This window comes from Mobula birostris, chromosome 8 (assembly GCF_030028105.1).
Source record: "Mobula birostris isolate sMobBir1 chromosome 8, sMobBir1.hap1, whole genome shotgun sequence".
Classification (NCBI taxonomy): domain Eukaryota; kingdom Metazoa; phylum Chordata; class Chondrichthyes; order Myliobatiformes; family Myliobatidae; genus Mobula; species Mobula birostris.
Window position 1 is genome coordinate 2,032,848 of NC_092377.1, and position 21,581 is coordinate 2,054,428.

Genomic DNA, 21,581 nt, shown 5'->3' on the forward strand with positions numbered 1-21,581 from the left:
GTGCATTTAAATACAACACTGTCAGTCCAGTATTTGTTGCTTTCTGTTTTAACTGCACCACACCTCTATTGCCCTGTAACTCATGCCACTGGCTGTGATTAAGCTTCATCTCCTGCCTGTCCTTTCTATAATCTCTGTTGCATGCTATCTTTGATTTATCTCTGTTTTCCCCTTCCTCAGCCCTATCGCTCTGGTTCCCATCCCCCTGACAAATGAGTTTAATGCCTCCCTAACAGCTCTATTAAACGTGCCTGCTAGGATATTGGACCCCTTTGGGTTCAGGTGTAATCCGTCTGTACAGCTCGTACCCCCCCCAGAAAAGGCCCCAATGATCCAGGAATCTAAAGCCTGAGCGACTGGCATCCTGTTGCACTCATTTAATAATAAACAAATGCTTTGAGAGGCTGGTCAAGGACTACATCTGCAGCCTGCTACCACCCAAACTGGACCCCTTACAATTCACCTACCGATCGACAGACGACACAATAGCCACTGCTCTACATACCGTCCTTACACATCTGGAGAAGAAGGATGTTTATGTGAGAATGCTGTTTTGGACTACAGTTCAGCATTCAACACCATAAATCCCTTCCAGTCTTGACAAAAAGCTCGGAGACCTCGGCCTTGACCCTGCCTTGGGTAGCTGGATTCTGGACTTCCTGTCAGATCGCTAGCAGTTGGTAAGAGTGGGCTCCCTCATCTCCACCCATCTGACCCTCAACACAGGAGCCTCTCAATACTGTGTACTAAGCCCCCTCCTTTACTCCCTGTATACCCATGACTGTGTCGCCACCCACAGCTCTAATCTGCTAATTAAATTTGACATTACATTGATTGGCCTAATCTCAAACAATAACGAGGTGGCCTACAGGGAAAAAGTCATCTCTCTGACACAGTAGTGTCAAGAAAACAACCTCTACCTCAATGTTGCAAAAATGAAGGAGCTGGTTGTGGATCATAGCAGGAATGGAGATGAGCTAACGGCTATTGACATCAATGGATCTGGGGTTTAGAGGGTAAACAGATTTAAGTACCTCAGCATGCACATCGTGTGGTCTGTACACATCAGCTGTGCGGTGAAAAAGGCACAACAGTGTCTCTTTCACCTCAGATGGTTGAGGAAGTTTGATATGGGCCCCCAAATCGTAAGAACTTTCTACAGGGGCACAACTGAGAGCATCCTGACTGGCTGCATCACTGCCAGGTACAGGAACTGTACCTCCCTCAATCGCAGTATTCTGCAGAGCGTGGTGCGGACAGCCTGGCACATCTGTAGTTGTCAACTTCCCATGATTCAGGACATTTACAAAGACAGGTGTGTAAAAAGGACCTGAAGGATCATCGGGGACCCGAGTCACCCAACCACAGCTGCTACCATCCGGGAAATGGTACTGCAACATAAAAGCCAGGACCAACAGGCTCCAGACCTCTTCTTCCACCAGGCCATCGGACTAATTAACTCACGCTGATTTGAGTGTATTTCTATGTTACATTGACTGTTCTATTTATTATAAATTACTATGATTGCACATTGCACATTTAGACGGAGACGTAATGTAAAGATTTTTACTCCTCATGTATGTGAAGGATGTAAGAAATAAAGTCAACTCAATTCCTTTAAACCTGTGCCCTACTGAGAAACAGACTTTCGTTTTATATCATCTCTGCTTCTCATGATTCTATATTCCCCTATCAGATTGCCTCTTCAGCTTCCAGTTCTCCAGAGGAATCAGTCCCTGACTGTCCAACCTCTCCATTGAGCTTATACTCTCTAATCCAGGTAGTATCTTTCTGAAACAAGAGAAAATCTGCAGATGCTAGAAATCTAAGCAACACAGCAGGCCAGGCAGCATCTATGGAAAAAAGTAAACAGTCAATGCTTTGGGTCAAGACCCTTCAACAGGACTGAATCTCTTACTGAACCTCCTCTGTCTAGCCTCCTGATCCTTACTACACAATGTGGTGAGCAGAATTGCACATAATACGCCTGATATGGCTTTATTTATTTATTTATTTAGAGTTACAGTACTGAACAGGGCCTTCCCTCCATGAGCAGCACCACCCAGAAACCCACCAATTTAACCATAGCTTAATCACCGGACAATTTACAGTGACCAATTCACCCCTAACCGATATGTCTTTGGAATGTGGGAGGAAACCAGAGCACCTGGAGGAAACCCACATGTCCATGGGAAAAATGTACAAACTGCTTACAGAGGGTGCTGGAATTGAACTCTGTGCTCCAGAACACCCTGAGCTGTGATTGAGCTGCACCCACCACTAAGCTACTGTGGGGCCAAAGCAAAGTTTGACATAAGCGAAGTTTTATATAGACACAATATAAATACCTAACTTTCATACTTAACTTCCAGAGAAGTGAAGACAAGTAGGCCAATATGCCCATCTACTTGTCTTGCCACTTTTATAGAGCTATGGACAAAGGTCCCCCTGTACATTAATAATCCTTGGGATCCTGCCATTAACTGCGTGCTTTTCCCTTCTATTTGACCTCACATTTGTCTGGATTAAACTTTGTGGATAGATTGACCAAAGTCCATGTATATAACATTTCCTACCCTCATCAGGCATACAGTCATGGGAGCAGTAATGCTGAGGATGATGTTCTCCTAAGGAGTTGTCAATTGGTGGGTCTTCAGATGGTTGGAGAGGCCGATCTGGGATCCACACCACCAAGTTCAGCAAGTTATTACTCCTCAACCATCAAGTTCATGAACAGTGGGGATAACTTCACTCAACATCATGTCCCATCACCGAACTGTTCCCTTTAAAAGACTCTTCATCTCATGTTCTTGATATTTATTGCTTATTTATTTATTACTATTATCATTATTTCTTTTTCTCTTTCTTTTTTCTATTTGGATAGTGTGTTGTGTTTTGCACATTGGCTGTTTATCCATCCTGTTGGAAGCAGTCTCTCACTGATTCTTTTGTGTTTCATGTATTTACTGTGGATGCCTGCAAGGAAATAATCCCAGGGCTGCGTACAATGACATATACTTTGAACTTTCAACATAAATGGAGAACACGTGTGCGGACCTCTTTAACATCGGAAAGCTGATACACAGGCAGCCTCAACATATTGGGGTCGGGGTCCAGCAGCATAGACTGCAAGCTGACTGGGCACCCTTGACTGCTCAGCCTTCGCTGCCCTCGTGAGGTGTCATCATCTCCTGCCTTCTCCACTACTGAGGTCTTGGTTGGATTGGTCTTTGTCTGGAACCTCCCCCTTGACCTTATGTCCTTGAGTGACCCTACCAGGAGCTAAACACCAGATGGCTGAACTCCAGACGGCTCACTCTCAGAGTCTCAGAACTCAGAAACCTCTCCACCATGACAAGATGACCATCCTCAGAGAAGGATTCTAGAGCCATAGCACAGAAACAGGCTCTTCACCCCAACTGGTCCATTTCGACCACAGCACGCACCCTGCTAGTCTCAGTTGTTTGCATTCATCCCATAACTCCCCAAACCCCTCTACTCCATATATTATATCCAAATGTGTTGCAATTGTACCTGCCTCAACCATACCCTCTGGCAGATCATTCGAAGTTCTCACTACCCTTTGTGTAAGGAAGTCACCCCTAGGGTCTCTTTCTAATCTTTCCCCACATAGCTTGTAACTTAGTCACCTCCTGAGAAAACTGAGTCAAGCTTTTTGTAAAATCTGACCTCCCCTGCACAAAGCCTTGGACCATAAGACATAGAAGAAGAATTAGGCCATTTGGCCCATTGGGTCTGCTCTGAAATTCTATCATGGATAATTTATTATCCCTCTCAATCCCATTCTCCTGCCTTCTTCCCATAACCTTTGATGCCCAAAAACTTATTAACCTCAGCCTTAAACATACTCAATGACTTGGCCTTCACAGCTGTTTGTGGCACTGAATTCCACAGATCCACTATGCTCTAGCTAAAGAAATTCCTCCTCATTTCTGTTCTAAATAGTCCTTCTATTTTGAGGCTGTGCCCTCTGGTCCTAGACTCTTCCATTGTAGGAAACATCCTCTCAACATCCACTCTATCTTGGTCTGTCAATATTCAATTGATTTCAATGTGATCCTCCCCCCCATTCTTCTAAACCAGTAAGTACAGGCCTTAATGCTCCTCATACGTTAACCCTTTCATCCTCAGAATCATTCTCGTGAACTGCCTCTGGACCCCTTCCAATGCCAGCACATCTTTTCTTAGATAAGGGACCCAAAAGAGGCATGGGATCCAAAGGGACATTGCTTTGTGGATCCAGAACTGGCTTGCCCACAGAAGGCAAAGAGTGGTTGTAGACAGGTCATATTCTGCATGGAGGTCGGTCACCAGTGGAGTGCCTCAGGGATTTGTTCTGGGACCCTTACTCTTTGTGATTTTTATAAATGACCTGGATGAGGAAGTGGAGGGATGGGTTAGTAAATTTGCTGATGACACAAAGGTTGGGGGTATTGTGGATAGTGTAGAGGGCTGTCAGAGGTTACCGCGGGACATTGATAGGATGCAAAACTGGGCTGAGAAGTGGCAGATGGAGTTCAACCCAGATAAGTGTGAAGTGGTTCATTTTGGTAGGTCAAATATGATGGCAGAATATAGTATTAATGGTAAGACTCTTGGCAATGTGGAGGATCAGAGGAATCTTAGGCAGCTACACAGGTTGACTCTGTGGTTAAGAAGGCTTACGGTGCATTGGCCTTCATCAATCGTGGGATTGAGTTTAGGAGCCGAGAGGTAATCTGACCCTGGTCAGACCCCACTTAGAATACTGTGCTCAGTTCTGGTTGCCTCACTAAAGGAAGGATGTGGAAACTATAGAAAGGCTGCAGAGGAGATTTACAAGGATGTTGCCTGGATTGGGGAGCGTGCCTTATGAGAATAGGTTGAGAGAACTCGGCCTTTTCTCCTTGCGGCAACGGAGGATGAGAGGTGACCTGATAGAGATGTATAAGATGATGAGAGGCATTGATCATGTGGATAGTCAAGAAGCTTTTACCCAGGGCTGAAATGGCTGCCACAAGAGGACAGAAGTTTAAGGTGCTGGGGAGCAGGTACAGAGGAGATGTCAGGGGTAAATTTTTTACTCAGAGAGTGGTGAGTGCGTGGAATGGGCTGCCGGCAACAGTGGTGGAGGCGGATATGATAGGGTCTTTTAAGAGACATTTAGATAAGTACATGGAGATTAGCAAAATAGAGGGCTATAGGTAAGCCTAATAATTTCTAAGGTAGGGACATGTTTGGCACAGCTTTGTGGGCCGAAGGGCCTGTATTGTGCTGTAGGTTTTCTATGTTCTATGTTCAAAACTGCTGACAATACTCCAAGTGTGGTCTGACCAATGCCTTATTAAGCCTCAGCATTACATCCTTGCTTTTATATTCTAGTCCTCTTGAAATGGATGCTAGCATTGCATTTGCCTTCCTCATCTATTGCTAATAAATCAGTTTGTGTGTGTGTGATAGGACAGTGTAAGGGAGCTTTAGACACAAAAGGGACAGTAGAAATCGGAACATGGAGCAACAAGCAATGTGCTGGAAGAACTCAGTAGGTGTAAATGCAGTTTTACTATCTTTTCCCTACCCCTGCTGGTCCTGCCCTGAGATTGTATGACAGAACAATATAGCTGGAGCTATGCTGTATCTACCTCCTCCAGATCCTTTACCTACCTACACACACAAAATGCTGGTGGAGGTGCAGTCGACGTTTTGGGCCAAGACCCTTCATCAGGACTAACTGAAGGAAGAGATAGTCAGAGACTTGAAAGTGGGAGGGGGAGGGGAGATCCAAAATGATAGGAAGAAGACAGGAGGGGGAGGGATGGAGCCAAGAGCTGGACAGGTGATTGGCAAAGGGGATACGAGAGGATCATGGGACAGGAGGCCCAGGGAGAAGGAAAAGGGGGAGGGGAGCACCAGAGGAAGATATAGTGAGAGGGACAGAGGGAGAAAAAGGGGGGGGGGGGGGAGAGGATAAATAAATAAATAAATAAATAAATAACAGATGGAGTACGAGGGGGAGGTGGGGCATTAACGAAAGTTAGAGAAGTCACTGTTCATGCCATCAGGTTGGAGCTACCCAGATGGAATATAAGGTGTTGTTCTTCCAACCCGAGTATGGTTTCATTTTTACAGTAGAGGAGGTCGTGGATAGACATGTCAGAATGGGAATGGGATGTGGAATTAAAATGTGTGGCCACTGGGAGATCCTGCTTTCTCTGGCGGACAGAGTGTAGGTGTTCAGTGAAACGATCTCCCAGTCTGCATTGGGTCTCGCCAATATATAGAAGGCCACATCGGGAACACTGGACGCAGTATATCACCCCAGCCGACTCACAGGTGAAGTGTCGCCTCACCTGGAAGGACTGTCTGGGGCCCTGAATGGTCGTAAGGGAGGAAGTGTAAGGGCACATGTAGCACTTGTTCCACTCACAAGGATAAGTGCCAGGAGGGAGATCAGTGGGGAGGGATGGGGGGCACAAATAGACAAGGGAGTCACATAGGGAGTGATCCCTGTGGAAAGCCGGGGGGGGGGGGGGAGGGAAAGATGTGCTTGGTGGTGGGATCTCATTGGAGGTGGCGGAAGTAACGGAGAATTATATGTTGGACCCTGAGGCTGATGGGGTGGTAGGTGAGGACAAGGGGAACCCTATCCCTAGTGGGGTGGCGGGAAGATGGAGTGAGAGCAGATGTGCGTGAAATGGGGGAGATGCGTTTGAGAGCAGAGTTGATGGTGGAGGAAGGGAAGCCCTTTTCTTTAAAAAAGGAAGACATCTCCTTCATCCTGGTTTCTTTCTGCTTTCTGCAGGGATCGCTCCCTACGCGACTCCCTTGTCCATTCGTCCCTCCCATCCCTTCCCACCGAATATTTATTTATTATTTTTTATTTTTTCCTTTCTTTCTCTTCTTTCTCCCCGTGTCCTTCTCGCTATATCTTCCTCTCATGCTCCCCTCCCCCTTTCTTTCTCCCTAGGCCTCCCCATCTCATGATCCTCTTCCTTCTCCAGCCTCGTATCCCTTTTGCCAATCAACTGTCCAGCTCTTGGCTCCATCTTCTCCTATCTTCTCCTATCATTTCGGATCTATCTCCCCCTCCCCCTCCCACTTTCAAATCTCTTACTATCTCTTCTTTCAGTTAGTCCTGACGAGGGTCTCGGGCCGAAAGATCGACTGTGCTTCTTCCTATGGATGCTGCCTGGCCTGCTGCGTTCCACCAGCATTTTGTGTGTGTTGCTTGAATTTCCAGCATCTGCAGATTTCCTCGTGTTTGCGCTTTACCTACCTGTCCTACCTGAGATGCTCTGTTTCTTGGATACAGGGCTGGAAATGCCTGCAGAGCTGAATATCTAACTGAATTGAGACTGGATGGTATATATCAAACCAATGCAGTCCTTAGCAAATATCCACAAACACAGATCGAGAGTGACAAGAATGAATACCTGCCATAAAGATGTGCTGGCACTGGGAGAAGGTTCCTGAGAATGATTCCAGGAATGAAAGGGTTAACGTATGAGGAGCATTTGATGGCTCTGGGCCTGTACTCACTGGTGTTTAGAAGAACGGTGGGGGAGAATCTCATCGAAACCTATGGAACATAGGAAGGCTTAGATGTGGAGAGGATGTCTCCTATAGTGGAAGAGTCTAGGGCCAGACAGCACAGCCTCAGAATAAAGGACGTCCATTTAGAACAGAGCTAAGGAATCCCTTTAAGCAGAGAGTGGTTAATCTGTGGTCTTCATTGCTGTGGACAACTGTGGAGTATATTTAAAACGGAGGTTGATCGGTTCTTGGTTAGTCAGGGCGTCAAAGGTTACAGGGAAAAGGCAGGAGAACGGCATTGAGAGGGGTAATAAATCAGATATGGTAGAATAGCAGAGCAGACTCAATGAGCCTATTTCTTATCTTCTTTGGGTCTTATTACAATTGGTTTAATTCAGGGCTATGCGGAGTAATTTGTGGTACTGGATTAGGTGAGCTCGATATTGCTCACTACCACAAGTTCATGACGTATCTGCCTCTGTGCAGCATGAAGTTCAAGCCGTGTCCTTTTGCTGCCACTGCACACAGATGATGTAACACATCAGGGCGCAAAAGACTGCAGCGATTTAAACATATCTTACAACACTTGATGTGCAGTAACAGATCGCTTCACAAATCATGGACAGTAGTATCAATGCAACCACTCGAGTTGAGTATGATCTTCTCTAAAGGGTCATCTAATGGTGGGTCTTCAGGTGGCTGGAGAGGATCCACATGCAGTGGGAGGTTTTGAGGCAGCCTATTTCCAGCCCCTGCCCCGAGTATGGTGAGCATGTATCCTAAATAGGACTGTTCAGTCATGGGTGCAGCTGCCCAAGGTCTCTTTCTGTCTCAGTCCAGTTACTGACAGTATTTCATTCAGAAACCCATAGTTTAACATCAATTTAATGTAGTAAAGTGGCTGTAAAACACAGTCCATTTTTACACTAAGACTGGGCCTGAATTTTGATAAGATGATTAATTCAAGCCTTACCGTACATGTTAAAGGGGACTATACCATCTCTCCCTCAATGCCAGGCAGGATCTGAAAAGATTTGATCTCTCCTGAAAGGAAGGCAGCAGATGACCTGAGCCCCTCGGTGACGACAGCAGGGGTCCTGATGAATACTGAATGACACAGATACTTCATTCAGCACAGCCACTACAGGATGAATGAAGGAGGAATCATTGATTCAATGATGATCCTTTCTTCTCTCTGGGGACAAGTATTCAGTCTCAGTATCTGACACAAAGCTTCGGCACTGAATGCATTACCTCAGCATCAGCAGCAAATTGCTGGCAGTCACGCCGCTCGTTAGGGCTGGCATAGGGGGTGGGGAATGCTGGATTCCCAGTACATTTTAAACAGAATTCACGGGGGGGGGGCAATAAAAGTACAATTTATCAAATCAATAAATGCAATATGTGAGAAACTGCTCACAAGCTAAGCAGTAAGAACACCGCCTGTTTCAGCCTCCATTTCCTCAAACTATACTTTCAATACCTGTCACAGCAGCTTTTCGTTAAATGACAGCTCCCTCTACCACCACAATCTTGCTGTCTTTTCTGGAGACAGGGACAAAGCCTACAAGATACGAGTCACTGTTAGTTCCTTACCATTTCCAACATGGTGATCAGCAATCCTACAGCAGTCCATTAGGAATGCCCCTGTGTTCATTCGCCAGCATTCCAGTAAATCAGGGCTCAGCCTTCACTCATCACAACAGAAAGCGCTTTGAAGGAGAACGGAGAGGCAAACACAGATTTCTCCTGCTGCATGGAATGCGGCTATTGTCCTGTCAACTGAAAAGAGGCTTGAGCATTCAGCAGAGAGCAAACAGCTCCAGCTTTATATTGCAGCCTTCGCCCTCCGCAGCTCGTGCTCTCCTTTCAAGGGCGTTGTGATACCAGTGACACACATAAACCCATTTCTAATTCTTATGCATTTACATTAGCAAAAACAACACACTTGCACACACAACTTTCAATGTAAGACTTATCACTACCCTACACTAGAGGGAAAAACCACTGCTACTTTTGAGATTTACTTTTCTCAGCTGAACAGAGAAATGCACAGTAAAATGCTCAAAGTGTAAAACAAACATCCACTCTGCAGCTGTGTGGGCCAATTTACAAAAGTACACAGATTTGATCATGAGACTCAGTGGGAAGAGAGTATTCTGAAGGCAGCATTCAAATACATATGGAAATGTGTGAGTGAAATGGCATGAATCCAGATGATCAGAATCTCTGATCACACCATCATAATTGAAACAAGAACGTTTTGGATTCTGGGTTAGTATTTTCAAGCAACACCGCAGTCATGTTGCATACTCTCAATTGCATCTGCGATTAAAGTGTCGCTGGAAATCACAGGTATTGTGTGAGAGACTGGACATGTATCAGGCATAGAATCCATAAGATGATACAAGGTGTAAATATGCCTTTCAGGGCATCTCATCTATGCCAAAGTACGGTGGCCAGCAAATGAGAAATTTGACCCATATCCCTCTAAACTTATCTGTGTACCTTTCTAAGTGTCTTTTAAATTTTATATTGTACCTGCCTCAACTATTTTCACTGGCAGTTCATTCCATATATGCACCATAAACTCAAAGAAGTGATCCCTTTTAAATTAAAGGATGTTACCGGGACTTGAGGCTCTGAATTATAGGGAAAAGTTGAATGGGTTAGACTTTATTTCCTACAGCCCAGGAGAATGAGGGGTACAGACAGGGTAAATGAAAGCAGGCTTTCTCCACTGAGCTTGGATGAGACTAGAATGAGAGGTCATGGATCCAGAGTGAAAGGTGAAATATTTAAGGGAACCTGAGGGGGCTGTTTCAACTCAGAGGGTGGTGAGAGTGTGAAATGAGGTGCCAGTCGAAGTGGTGGATGAGGGTTTCATTTCAACATTTAAGAGAAGCTTGGATAGGTACATGGAAGGGAGGGCTGTGGTTCCGTCCTGGGCGCTGGTCGATGGGACTAGGTAGCATAAAAGTTTGACAGGACTTGATGTGCTGAAGGACCTGTAGTGCACGGTCAGAATCAGAATCAGAATCAGGTTTATTATCACCGGCATGTGACGTGAAATTTGTTAACTTAGCAGCAGTTCAATGCAATACATAATCTAGCAGAGGAAACAATAATAAAAAAAAATAAAAATAATAATAATAAACAAGTAAATCAATTACATATATTGAATAAATTTTTTAAAAAGTACAAAAACAGTAATACTGTATGTTAAATAAAAGTGAGGTAGTGTTCAAAGATTCAATGTCCATTTAAGAATCGGATGGCAGAGGGGAAGAAGCTGTTCCTGAATCACTGAGTGTGTGCCTTCAGGCTTCTGTACCTCCTACCTGATGGTAACAGTGAGAAAAGGGCATGTCCTGGGTGCTGGAGGTCCTTAATAATGGACGCTGCCTTTCTGAGACTCCATGACTCTAACTCATTCCCCTCTCATCCTCAACCTATACCCTCTACTTCTGGTTCCCTTTCCCTGGGACAACTGTGCATTCATCATATCTATCTATCTCATGATTTTAAGCGGCTCTCTACAGTCACCCTAGGTATCCTAAGTTCCAAGGAATAAAGACCTAGATGAGCTGACCTCACCCTGTGATTCAGGCCCTTGAGTCCTGACAACATTCTCATAAAACCTTCTTTGCACTCTTTCCAGCTTAATGATAGGAACATCAGAACCAGGGGCATTAGTCGGCCATCCGACCCATTGAGCCTGCTTCACCATTCATTAATAATGTAAGGACGGAGCAGGAGTTGGCCATCCAGCTTGCCGAGCCTGTTCCGATGTTCATTAAGAACATAAGGACGGAGCAGGAGTCAAACACGACTAATTTTGCCGTGGACTCAGCTCCACCTACCTGCCTTTTCCCCAGAAACCTTAATTTCCCTGCAGAGCAAAAATCTCTGTGTCTCTGTGTATTTAATGAGGTAGCCTTCACTGCTTCCCTGGGCAGAGAATTCCACAGATTCACCACTCTGCAGAGAAAGCAATTGCTCCTCATCTTTACCAAGCAAGCAGACTAGAACTTCACGTTGGCTAGTACTGCAGCCTCACCAGTACCCTGTACAATTTCAGATTTAAATTTATTTATCACATGTATCCTTACGGGCAGATTGGCTAGATTTGTTTGGGAGGGTTTAAGCTAATTTGGCAGAGGGATTGGACCCAGAGCGATAGTGCTGAAGATGAGGGAGTTGGTTTAAAAAAATAGAGGCAGCGTACAGTGAGACTGCTAGCAAGTAGAGGCTGATGATTAGGGCAAAATTGCAGTCAACAGGATGAGTTGCAATGTAAAAGGCAGACAACATTGAAAAGGTGAATATAGGACTGAAGGTGTTATATCCGAATATGTGCAGTGTACTGAATAAGGTCATCACTGAATCATAGCTGAAAGAATATTATAACTGGGAGCTTAACGTCCAAGAATACATACTGTATCGAAAGGACAAGCAGGTTGGCTGAGCAGGTGGTGTGGCTCTGTCGGTAAAAAATGAAATCAAGTCATTAGAAAGGGGTAACATAAGGTCGGAAGATGCTGAATTGTTGTGGGTAGATCTGAGAACTGCAAGGGTAAAAAGATCCTGATGGGAGTTATATATAGACCCCCAAGCAATAGTAAAGATGTGGCCTATAAATTACAATGGGAGGTATAAAATGCATGTTACAATAATCACAGGGGATTTCAATATGCAGGTAGATTAGGAAAATCAGGTTGGTGCTGGATCGACACCCAATTGCCCACCGTTGAGAATATCTACCATAAACGCTGCCTGGGCAGGGCGAAAAGCATTATCAAGGATGCATCACATCCTAACCATGGGCTTTTTACTCTCCTCCCATCCAGTAGATGCTACAGGAGCCTCGGCTCCTGCACCAGCAGGCACTGGAAGAGCTTCTTCCCTGAGGCTGTGACCCTGCTGAACCTCTCATCACAGTGCTAAGCAGTATTGCACCCATATTGTACTGTCTCAGTACTTTTATATTTGTGTGCTGTAGCACTTACTTTTTATTCGCAGTTATTTTGTAAATAACGCTATTCTTTGCATTTCTGGTCAGATGCTAATTGCACTTAGATAGATAGATAGATATACTTTATTGATTCCGAGGGAAATTGGGTTTCGTTACAGCCGCACCAACCAAGAATAGAGCATAAATATAGCAATACAAAAACCACAAACAATCAAACAACAAAATGCAAACTATGCCAGATGGAAAATAAGTCCAGGACCAGCCTATTAGCTCAGGGTGTCTGATCCTCCACGGGAGGAGCTGTAAAGTTCGATGGCCACAGGCAGGAACAACCTCCCGTGCCGCCCAGTGTTGTATCTCGGTGGAATATGGCCGGAGTCCAACAGCAAAAAGTTCAATATCCGGTCTACAAACATGTTCCTCGATCGTAATATGACCCGGATTGTACCAGCTGTTGTTAACCAGAACAGTAAGCACCCAACTCCTTTATGCTTACTGCTCTCAGTGCACTTCCGGTCAGCCCGAACAGTCTGGAAGCCGTCCATGGAAAAGTTTTGATTGGATATGTCGTCGTGCAGCCCCGTTCCAGTGAAACACATAACACTGCACTCCTGAAATGTTCTGTGACACCTGGCTAGCGCCGTGAACGCATCCATTTTATTACCCACTGAAACCGTCTTCTCCATAAGTGTCTGTTGTCTCCACCCGGTCCTCTTTCCTCGACTTTCTGATCCCCCTCTGCATCCTCTGTGTGTTTTCCTCCAGATTTCAGCCGGGGTGTCCGCTGCTCTGCTCGCTAAACCGGCCGGCATAAGCGCAAGCAGCTGGTCCCTGGAATACACAATGCGACCATGCTTCTGTCCCGCTAATGAGACGTGTCGGAATGTAACTATTTCCAGTGCTAAAAACCCAAATAAAACTCTACCAGCATGTTAGAGAGGATGCAGCTTCAACGTGTTACCGTAAGAAAAAAAATACAAAAAATAACCTAAGCTAAAAAGTAAGAAGAAAAAAGAATGCTGGTCAGAATGGCTGTAACAGGCTGCATGCACGACCGGCGTATCTGTACTCAGCACAATGACAATAAATCTAATCTAATTCCAAGGGGGGTAATTTCTAGAATGCCTATGAGATGGCTTTTTTAGAGCAGCTCATGGTTGAGCCCACTAAGTGATCAGATTTCCGGATTTGGTGTGCAATGAACCAGAATTAATTGCAGGGCTTAAGGTAAAGGAATCCTTAGGGGTAAGTGATTATAACATGATAGAATTCACCCCGAAATTTTAAAAGAAGCTAAAGTCAGATCTTTCAGTATTACAGTGGAGTAAAGGGAATTACAGAGGCAACAATGACCAGAACTGACTGCAACAGAACATTGGCAGGGTGACAGCAGAGTTGGAATTTCTGGGATCAATTTTGAAGGTGCAGGATATATACATCCCAAAGAGTAAGAAGTATTCTAAAGACAGGATGACATAACCACAGATGACAAGATGAATTAAAGTTAATGTAAAAGCCAAAGAGAGGGCATATAATAGAGCAAAATTAGTGGTAAGTTAGAGATTGGGAAGCTTTCAAGTACCAACAGAATACAACTAAAAAAGTCATGAGGAAGGAAAAGATGGAATATGAAGGTAAGCTATCTAATAATATTAAAGAGGATACCAAAAGATTCTTCAGATACATAAAGTGTAAAAAAGAGGCCCATGTAGATACAGTATCAGACCACTGGAAAATGACACTGGAGAGGCAGTAATGGGGGACAAGGAAATGGTGGACGAACTGAGCAAGTATTTTGCATCAGTCTTCACTGTGAAAGACACTCGCAGTTTGCTGGAAGTTCGAGTGTGTCAGGGGTCAGAAGTGTATAAAGTTGCCATTACTAAGAAGGTTCTTGGAAACTGAAAGGTTTGAAGGTGGTTAACTCACCTGGACCAGGCAGTATACACCTCAGGGTTCTGAAAGAGGTGGTTGAAGACATTGTGGAGGCATTAGCAGTGATCCTTTAAGAATCAATTGACTCTTGCATGGTTGAAAAGAAATGGAAAATTGCAAATGTCACTCCATTCCTCAAGAAGGGAGAGAGAAGAAGAAAGGAAATTACAGGCTAGTTAGTCTGACCTTAGTGCTTGGGAAGATGTTGGAGTTGATTGTTCATGATGTGGTTTTGGGGTACTTGGAGGCACATGATAAAGTAGGCCACAGTCAGCATGGTTTCCTCAAGGGAAAATCTTACCTGACAAATCTGCTGGAATTCTTTGAAGAAATAACAAGCAGGATAGACAAAGCAGAAATGGTGGATGTTCTGTACTTGGATTTTCAGAAGGCCTTTGACAAGGCGCCACACATGAGGCTACTTAACAAGTTGAGTCCATTACAGGAAAGATACCAGCACGGATAGAGCACTGACTGATTGGCAGAAGACAAGGAGGGAGAATAAAGGGAGCCTTTTCTGGTTGGCTGCCAGTGACTAGTGCTCTGTGTTGAGACCACTTCTTTTTATGTTATATGTCAATGATTTAGATGATGGAGTTGATGGCTTTGTTGCAAAGTTTGCAAACAATAAGAAAATAGGTGGGGGGGCAGGTAGTTTTGAGGAAGTAGAGAGTCTACAGAAAGACAAGAAAGATTAGGAAAATGGGCGAAAAAGTGCAGGTGGAATGCCGTGTCAGGAAGTGTATGGTCACATACGTTGGTTGAAGAAATAAAAGGATTCACTATTTTCTAGATGGAGAGCAAAATTCAAAAATCTGAGCAGCAAGAGATTTGGGAGTCCTCGTGCAGAATTCCCTTAAGTTTAAGTTATAGGTTGAGTCAGTGGTGAGAAAGGCAAATGCAATGTTATCATTCATTTTGAAAGTACTAGAATATAAAAGCAAGGATGGAATTTTGAGGCTTTATAAAGCTCTGGTGAGGCCTCATTCGGAGTATTGCAAGTAGTTTTGGCTTCCTTATCTAAGGAAAGGATGTGTTGACATTGGAAAGTGTTCAAAGGAGGTTCACAAAAATGATCTTAGGATGAAAGGCTTGTGAAATTTTCAGATGACATGCTGAGTTCTTGTTAATTCTAAAAAAAAAAGTAGAGATGCTGTTGTGCTTTCTTCATAATGGCACTTACGTGCTGGGCTCAGTACAGGTCCTCTCTCCACCTCTAATCCCTGATTTCCTCCTCCTGAGTCAATAATCAGCTCCTTGGTCTTGCTGACATTGAGTGAGAGTTTGTTGTCGTGGCACCACTCAGCCAGATTTTCAATGTCCCTTCTATATACTGATTCGTCACCATCTTTGATTCAGTTGATAGTGGTGTCATCAGCAAACTTGAATATGTCATTAGAGCTGTGCTTAGCCTCACAGTCATAACTGTAAAGTGAGTTATGATCATTAGATGCAAAATGTTCCCCCCACAAACTTCTGTCACCTGCTCTGTCTCATCCCCTAATTGGAGATCCAGTATTGCACCCTCTAATTGGGACCAGACTGAGGAATCTTTCCTGAACATTTGGCAAACTCTATCCTATCCATCCATCCATCCCATCCCAGTCAATGTGTGGAAAGTTAAAATCACCTATGTTTCTTGCAACTGCTATCTCTCTGCAAATTTTACAGTTATGGGGCGAAGGCACGAGAAGCAGCTATGATAGAATGGCAGAGCAGATTGGATAGGCTGAATAGCCTAATTCTGCTTTGATGTCCAATGGTCAAATGCAATGATAAAACTCTGCAATCACTGCCAAGGTATAGTCAAGAACAGACGGCATATTTTCCCTTCGAAGGACAAAGAAACACCCATAGTTACAAAGGCAGCCGGTTTCAGTTTAACGAGGGTAAAGAACAGGAGCACAGTGCCCCAGTTTTGTTTGCAGTAATGCCTTTCGGGAAAGTGAGTATAATGACGACTGGGCAGCATGGCAGCAGAGAAATCAGCACCACACTTTGCAGTGCCAGCTGTAAGATCAGCATCAATTCCCGTCTCTGTGTGAAGAAGTGTGTACATGCTCCTTCGGACTCTGTGGGTTTTCTCCGGGGGTTCCAGTTTCCTCCACACTTATGGGTTTCGGTTAGTAAGTTGTGGGCATACTGTGCTGTCATCATAAACATGATTGAAAAGGAGGAGGTGCTTGCTGTCTTGAGGAAAATTAAAGTGGATAAATCCCCGGGACCTGACAGGGTGTTCCCTCGGACCTTGAAGGAGACTAGTGTTGAAATTGCAGGGGCCCTGGCAGAAATATTTAAAATGTCACTGTCTACGGGTGAAGTGCCGGAGGATTGGAGAGTGGCTCATGTTGTTCTGTTGTTTAAAAAAGGATCGAAAAGTAATCTGGGAAATTATAGGCCGGTGAGTTTAACGTCAGTAGTAGCTAAGTTATTGGAGGGAGTACTAAGAGACAGAATCTACAAGCATTTGGATAGACAGGGACTTATTAGGGAGAGTCAACATGGCTTTGTGCGTGGCAGGTTATGTCTGACCAATCAATTGGAGTTTTTCGAGGAGGTTACCAGGAAAGTGGATGAAGGGAAGGCAGTGGATATTGTCTACATGGACTTCAGTAAGGCCTTTGACAAGGTCCCACATGGGAGGTTAGTTGGGAAAATTCAGTCGCTAGGTATACATGGAGAGGTGGTAAATTGGATTAGACATTGGCTCGATGTAAGAAGCCAGAGAGTGGTGGTAGAGAATTGCTTCTCTGAGTGGAGGCCTGTGACTAGTGGTGTGCCACAGCGATCAGTGCTGGGTCCATTGTTATTTGTCATCTATATCAATGATCTGGATGATAATGTGGTAAATTGGATCAGCAAGTTTGCTGACGATACAAAGATTGGAGGTGTAGTAGACAGTGAGGAAGATTTTCAGAGCCTGCAGAGGGACTTGGACCATCTGGAAAAATGGGCTGAAAAATGGCAGATGGAGTTTAATACTGACAAGTGTGAGGAATTGCACGTTGGAAGGACAAACCAACGTAGAACATACAGGGTTAATGGTAAGGTACTGAGGAGTGCAGTGGAACAGAGGGATCTGGGAATACAGATACAAAATTCCCTAAAAGTGTCGTCACAGGTAGATAGGGTCGTAAAGAGAGCTTTTGGTACATTGGCCTTTATTAATCGAAGTATTGAGTATAAGAGCTGGAATGTTATGATGAGGTTGTATAAGGCATCGGTGAGGCAGAATCTGGAGTATTGTGTTCAGTTTTGGTCACCAAATTACAGGAAGGATATAAATAAGGTTGAAAGAGTACAGAGAAGGTTTACAAGGATGTTGCCGGGACTTGAGAAACTCAGTTACAGAGAAAGGTTGAATAGGTTAGGACTTTATTCCCTGGAGCGTAGAAGAATGAGGGGAGATTTGATAGAGGTATATAAAATTATGATGGGTATAGATAGAGTGAATGCAAGCAGGCTTTTTCCACTGAGGCAAGGGGAGAAAAAAAACAGAGGACATGGGTTAAGGGTGAGAGGGGAAAAGTTTAAAGGGAACATTAGGGGGGACTTCTTCACACAGAGAGTGGTGGGAGTATGGAATGAGCTGCCAGACAAGGTGGTAAATGCGGGTTCTTTTTTAACATTTAAGAATAAATTGGACAGATACATGGATGGGAGGTGTATGGAGGGATATGGTCCGTGTGCAGGTCAGTGGGACTAGGCAGAAAATGGTTTGCACAGCCAAGAAGGGCCAAAGGCCTGTTTCTGTGCTGTAGTTTCTATGGTTTCTATGGCTGCTCAGCACATCTTCATTTATTGGATTTGACGTGAACACTGTGTGTTTTTATGTACATGTGACAAATAAAGCTAATCTTTAATTCCCAGTCCCATGTATACATAAAAACTATGGGCTCAAGAGTAGATCAGAGGATGGTACTGGAAGTAACTGGTTCACCGAAGCTTTTTCACCTCAGGGTACAACATCATAATACTTAAATTACTGGGGTAGTATTCACAAGTTCCTTAAGGTTTTCATAGCTGGGGTGGGGATGGGGGGAGGGCTGTTAGTGGGGATAAGCTCCCACTACCTATTAAATGCTCCCAATGGCCTCTGACAACCAAGTCCAACTCCTGGCCTTCATGTGTGGCTTAGCTACTAAGCCCAGTAGAACCACTTCTACTGATAGGCGAAGGGGCAAAGGTGGGTTATTGACACCTTAGACCATAAGACCATAAGACAAAGGAGCAGATTTAGGCCATTCAACCCATTGAGTCCACTCTGCCATTTCATCATGAGTGATCCCAGATCCACCCAACCCCACACACTTGCCCTTTCACCATATCCCTTGATGCCCCAATGAATCGGGAATCTATCAACTTCCGCCTTAAATATACCCACGGACTTGGCCTCCACTGCAGTCTGTGGCAGAGCATTCCACAGATTCACCACTCATTGGCTAAATAAATTCCTCCTTACTTCTGTTCTAAAAGGTCACCCCTCTATTTTGAGGCTGTATCCTCTAGTTCTAGATAGCCCCACCATAAGAAACATCCTCCCCACATCCACCCTATCTAGTCTTTTCAACATTTGGTAGGTTTCAAAGAGATCCCCATGAATTCTTCTAAATTCCTGTGATTACAGGCCAAAGTTGCCAGATGCTCCTCACAAGTTAACCCCTTCATTCCCACAATCATCCTCGTGAACTTTGTCCGGACTCTCTCCAATGACAATACATCCTTTTTTTTGTTTTCTTAATTTACTACTTTTTTTTGCTCAGCATAACAAAACTTTCAATTTCCAGGTACATTTACATTTCTTCCCCTCACAGATATCAGCTATCAGAACACTTCCCCATCAAAGTATAGACATCACCACCACATCCTATACAAAAGCCCTTAATAGTATAGCAGACAGGTTTACATCTACATATTGTAGAAAAGGTTGCCATGTTTTATATAAACTATTTGTTTTTAAGTGTACCATACATGTTAAAAAGTCCAAAGGAATGAATTCCATGATTAATTTACACCAACCAGAAAGTCCAGGGGCCTTATTGGATATCCAACAAAAGAATGTTCTTCCTCACACAAAAAGTCAGGATGTTAAGAAGTTTTTTCTGATGTGCATTAATAATATGACTGCTAGGTAAGCCTAAGAGAAAAGACACTGGGTCCAGTTCAAGCTCCATCTTCAGAATCTTTTCCATTTCACCCAAAATATCACTCCCGTATGCCTGAAGTTTAGGACAAGTCCGAAAACAATGGGTGAGAGTTCCAATATTTCCCTTACATTTAGAACACATTGGAGAAACCCCCGTCTTAAACTTCGAGAGATTATCTGGAATCAGATGGACTCTATGCAGAATTCTGAGTTGCAATGCTTTAGTTCTATTACAAACTGAAATTTTCTTTGCATTATCACAGATATCTTCCCATGTTTCGGCTGTAATTTTAACTCCCAGCTCTTCCTCCCAGACCCTTCCCAGCTGCTCAGCCTCTCCACAAGAATATTCCCTCAGGATGCTGTAAAACGTACTAATAGAGACTTCACCCTTAGAATGAAACACCTTCTTTTCTATGTCGGAACTATAGAAATCAGTTAACAATGATGTTTTTTTCTGTATATAATCTCTTATCTGAAAGAAACGAATAAGATCTTTGCCGGGTACGTTGAATTTCTGTACTATTTGACTAAAAGACATCATCGTTCCTTCATCAGATAAGTCTCCTAGATGGAAAATACCCTTAGAAATCCAAAGTTTAAATCCAGGATCCAGTATGCCAGGTTGAAAATCTGGACTGCCAGTTAGTGGAGTGAAGGGTGATATTTTTGCTGTGTTGCCCTCAATTTTGTCACACTGCCCTCCAAGCCCTGATTGTGTTAATTATTGTTGGATTATGACAATATTCCTTAAATAATTTCATCTTATTGAGGAAAAGCAAATACATCCTTTCTGAGATAAGGGGCCCAAAAGTGTTGACAATACACGAAGTGCGGCCTGACTTGTGTCTTATAAAGCTTCAGCATTATCTCCTGGTTTTTATATTCTATTCCCCTGAAATTATTGTCTTCTTTATCACAAACTCAACCTGTGAATTAATCTTCTGGGAGTCATGCCTAAGGATTCCTAAGTCCCTCTGCACCTCCGATATTTGAACTTTCTCCCCATTTAGATAATAGTCCGCCCTATTACGCCTTTTACCAAAATGTATTATCATACATATCCCAACAGTGTATTCCATCTGCTGCTCTTTTGTCCATTCTTCCAACTTGTCTGGCCTGCTGCAATCCTGTTGCTTTGTCAGCACTACCTACCTCTCCACCTAATTTCATATCATCCACAAACTTTGCCACAAAGCTATCAATTCCACTACATAAATCTTTGACAAAACAATGTGAAAAGTAAGATTCAGTCGCTTTAGGCAGGTGGGGCTCACCAGCCGTGGTTGGCAGCTCCTCTAGGAAAAGGAAAACTCTAATCTCAAACCTCTGCTGTCTTACCTACTCATGGGAAGGAGTTGGGAATAAACCCCAGAGGAAAAATCCAGAGCTACAGTCTCTAAGGCAGTCCAACACTGAGTTCAATGCTGATGCCATTCCTTTAGATTTATCAGTTACGTGGTGAAGGGGAGCTTGCTGCATGGACAACAGCTTGCTCTCCATATTGTACCACCCTGGCTTGTAAATGACAGCTGGGGCACAACATCCATGGTTGAACCCGACCAACAGCGGCCTCAAGTACTCATACTAATGATGGCACCTGTGTACAATACTCCTTTGGTCGACATCTTTCAGATATCTTTTTGACTTCTTTTATGTCTTTTACATTTGTTTCTCCTCTTGAATGTGATTCTGGAATTGTTGGAGCCTGTGTTTTGCTCTTTGGAGACTGTTTAGGTCCTTCAGCGCTCTGCAGTATCCAAGAGGATTCGGGGGCAGAGGCAGTGTGAGTGAACCTCATGGCAAGAAGGCTGCGGAAGGCACGTGAGCCAACGTTTGACCCCATTTCAGTGATTAAAGCCTCCGTTATTCGCTGATTAAAGCGCCGAGGGTGATTGAAACATCAAGGGGAATGCAGAATTTTGGAGATCATTTGGGTGTTCTAGTGCTCTGCAGTCTCTGAGAAGATTCTGGGAGGCAGAGGTAACCTTG

The 21,581-nt window shown here is 44.0% G+C and overlaps 1 protein-coding gene across 2 annotated transcripts in view; it reads right to left on the reverse strand.

Moving 5' to 3' along the window:
* The window catches only part of LOC140202111 (protein EFR3 homolog B-like), a 280,457-nt gene extending 271,152 nt beyond the window's left edge, over positions 1-9,305 (reverse strand). For both annotated transcript variants that reach the window (XM_072266969.1, XM_072266968.1), the window contains exon 1: positions 9,130-9,305. In XM_072266969.1, the coding sequence (XP_072123070.1) occupies positions 9,130-9,190 (61 nt within the window). In that variant the 5' untranslated portion in view covers positions 9,191-9,305. The remainder of the gene's footprint in view (positions 1-9,129) is intronic.
* Between the last annotated feature and the right edge of the window lie 12,276 nt (positions 9,306-21,581).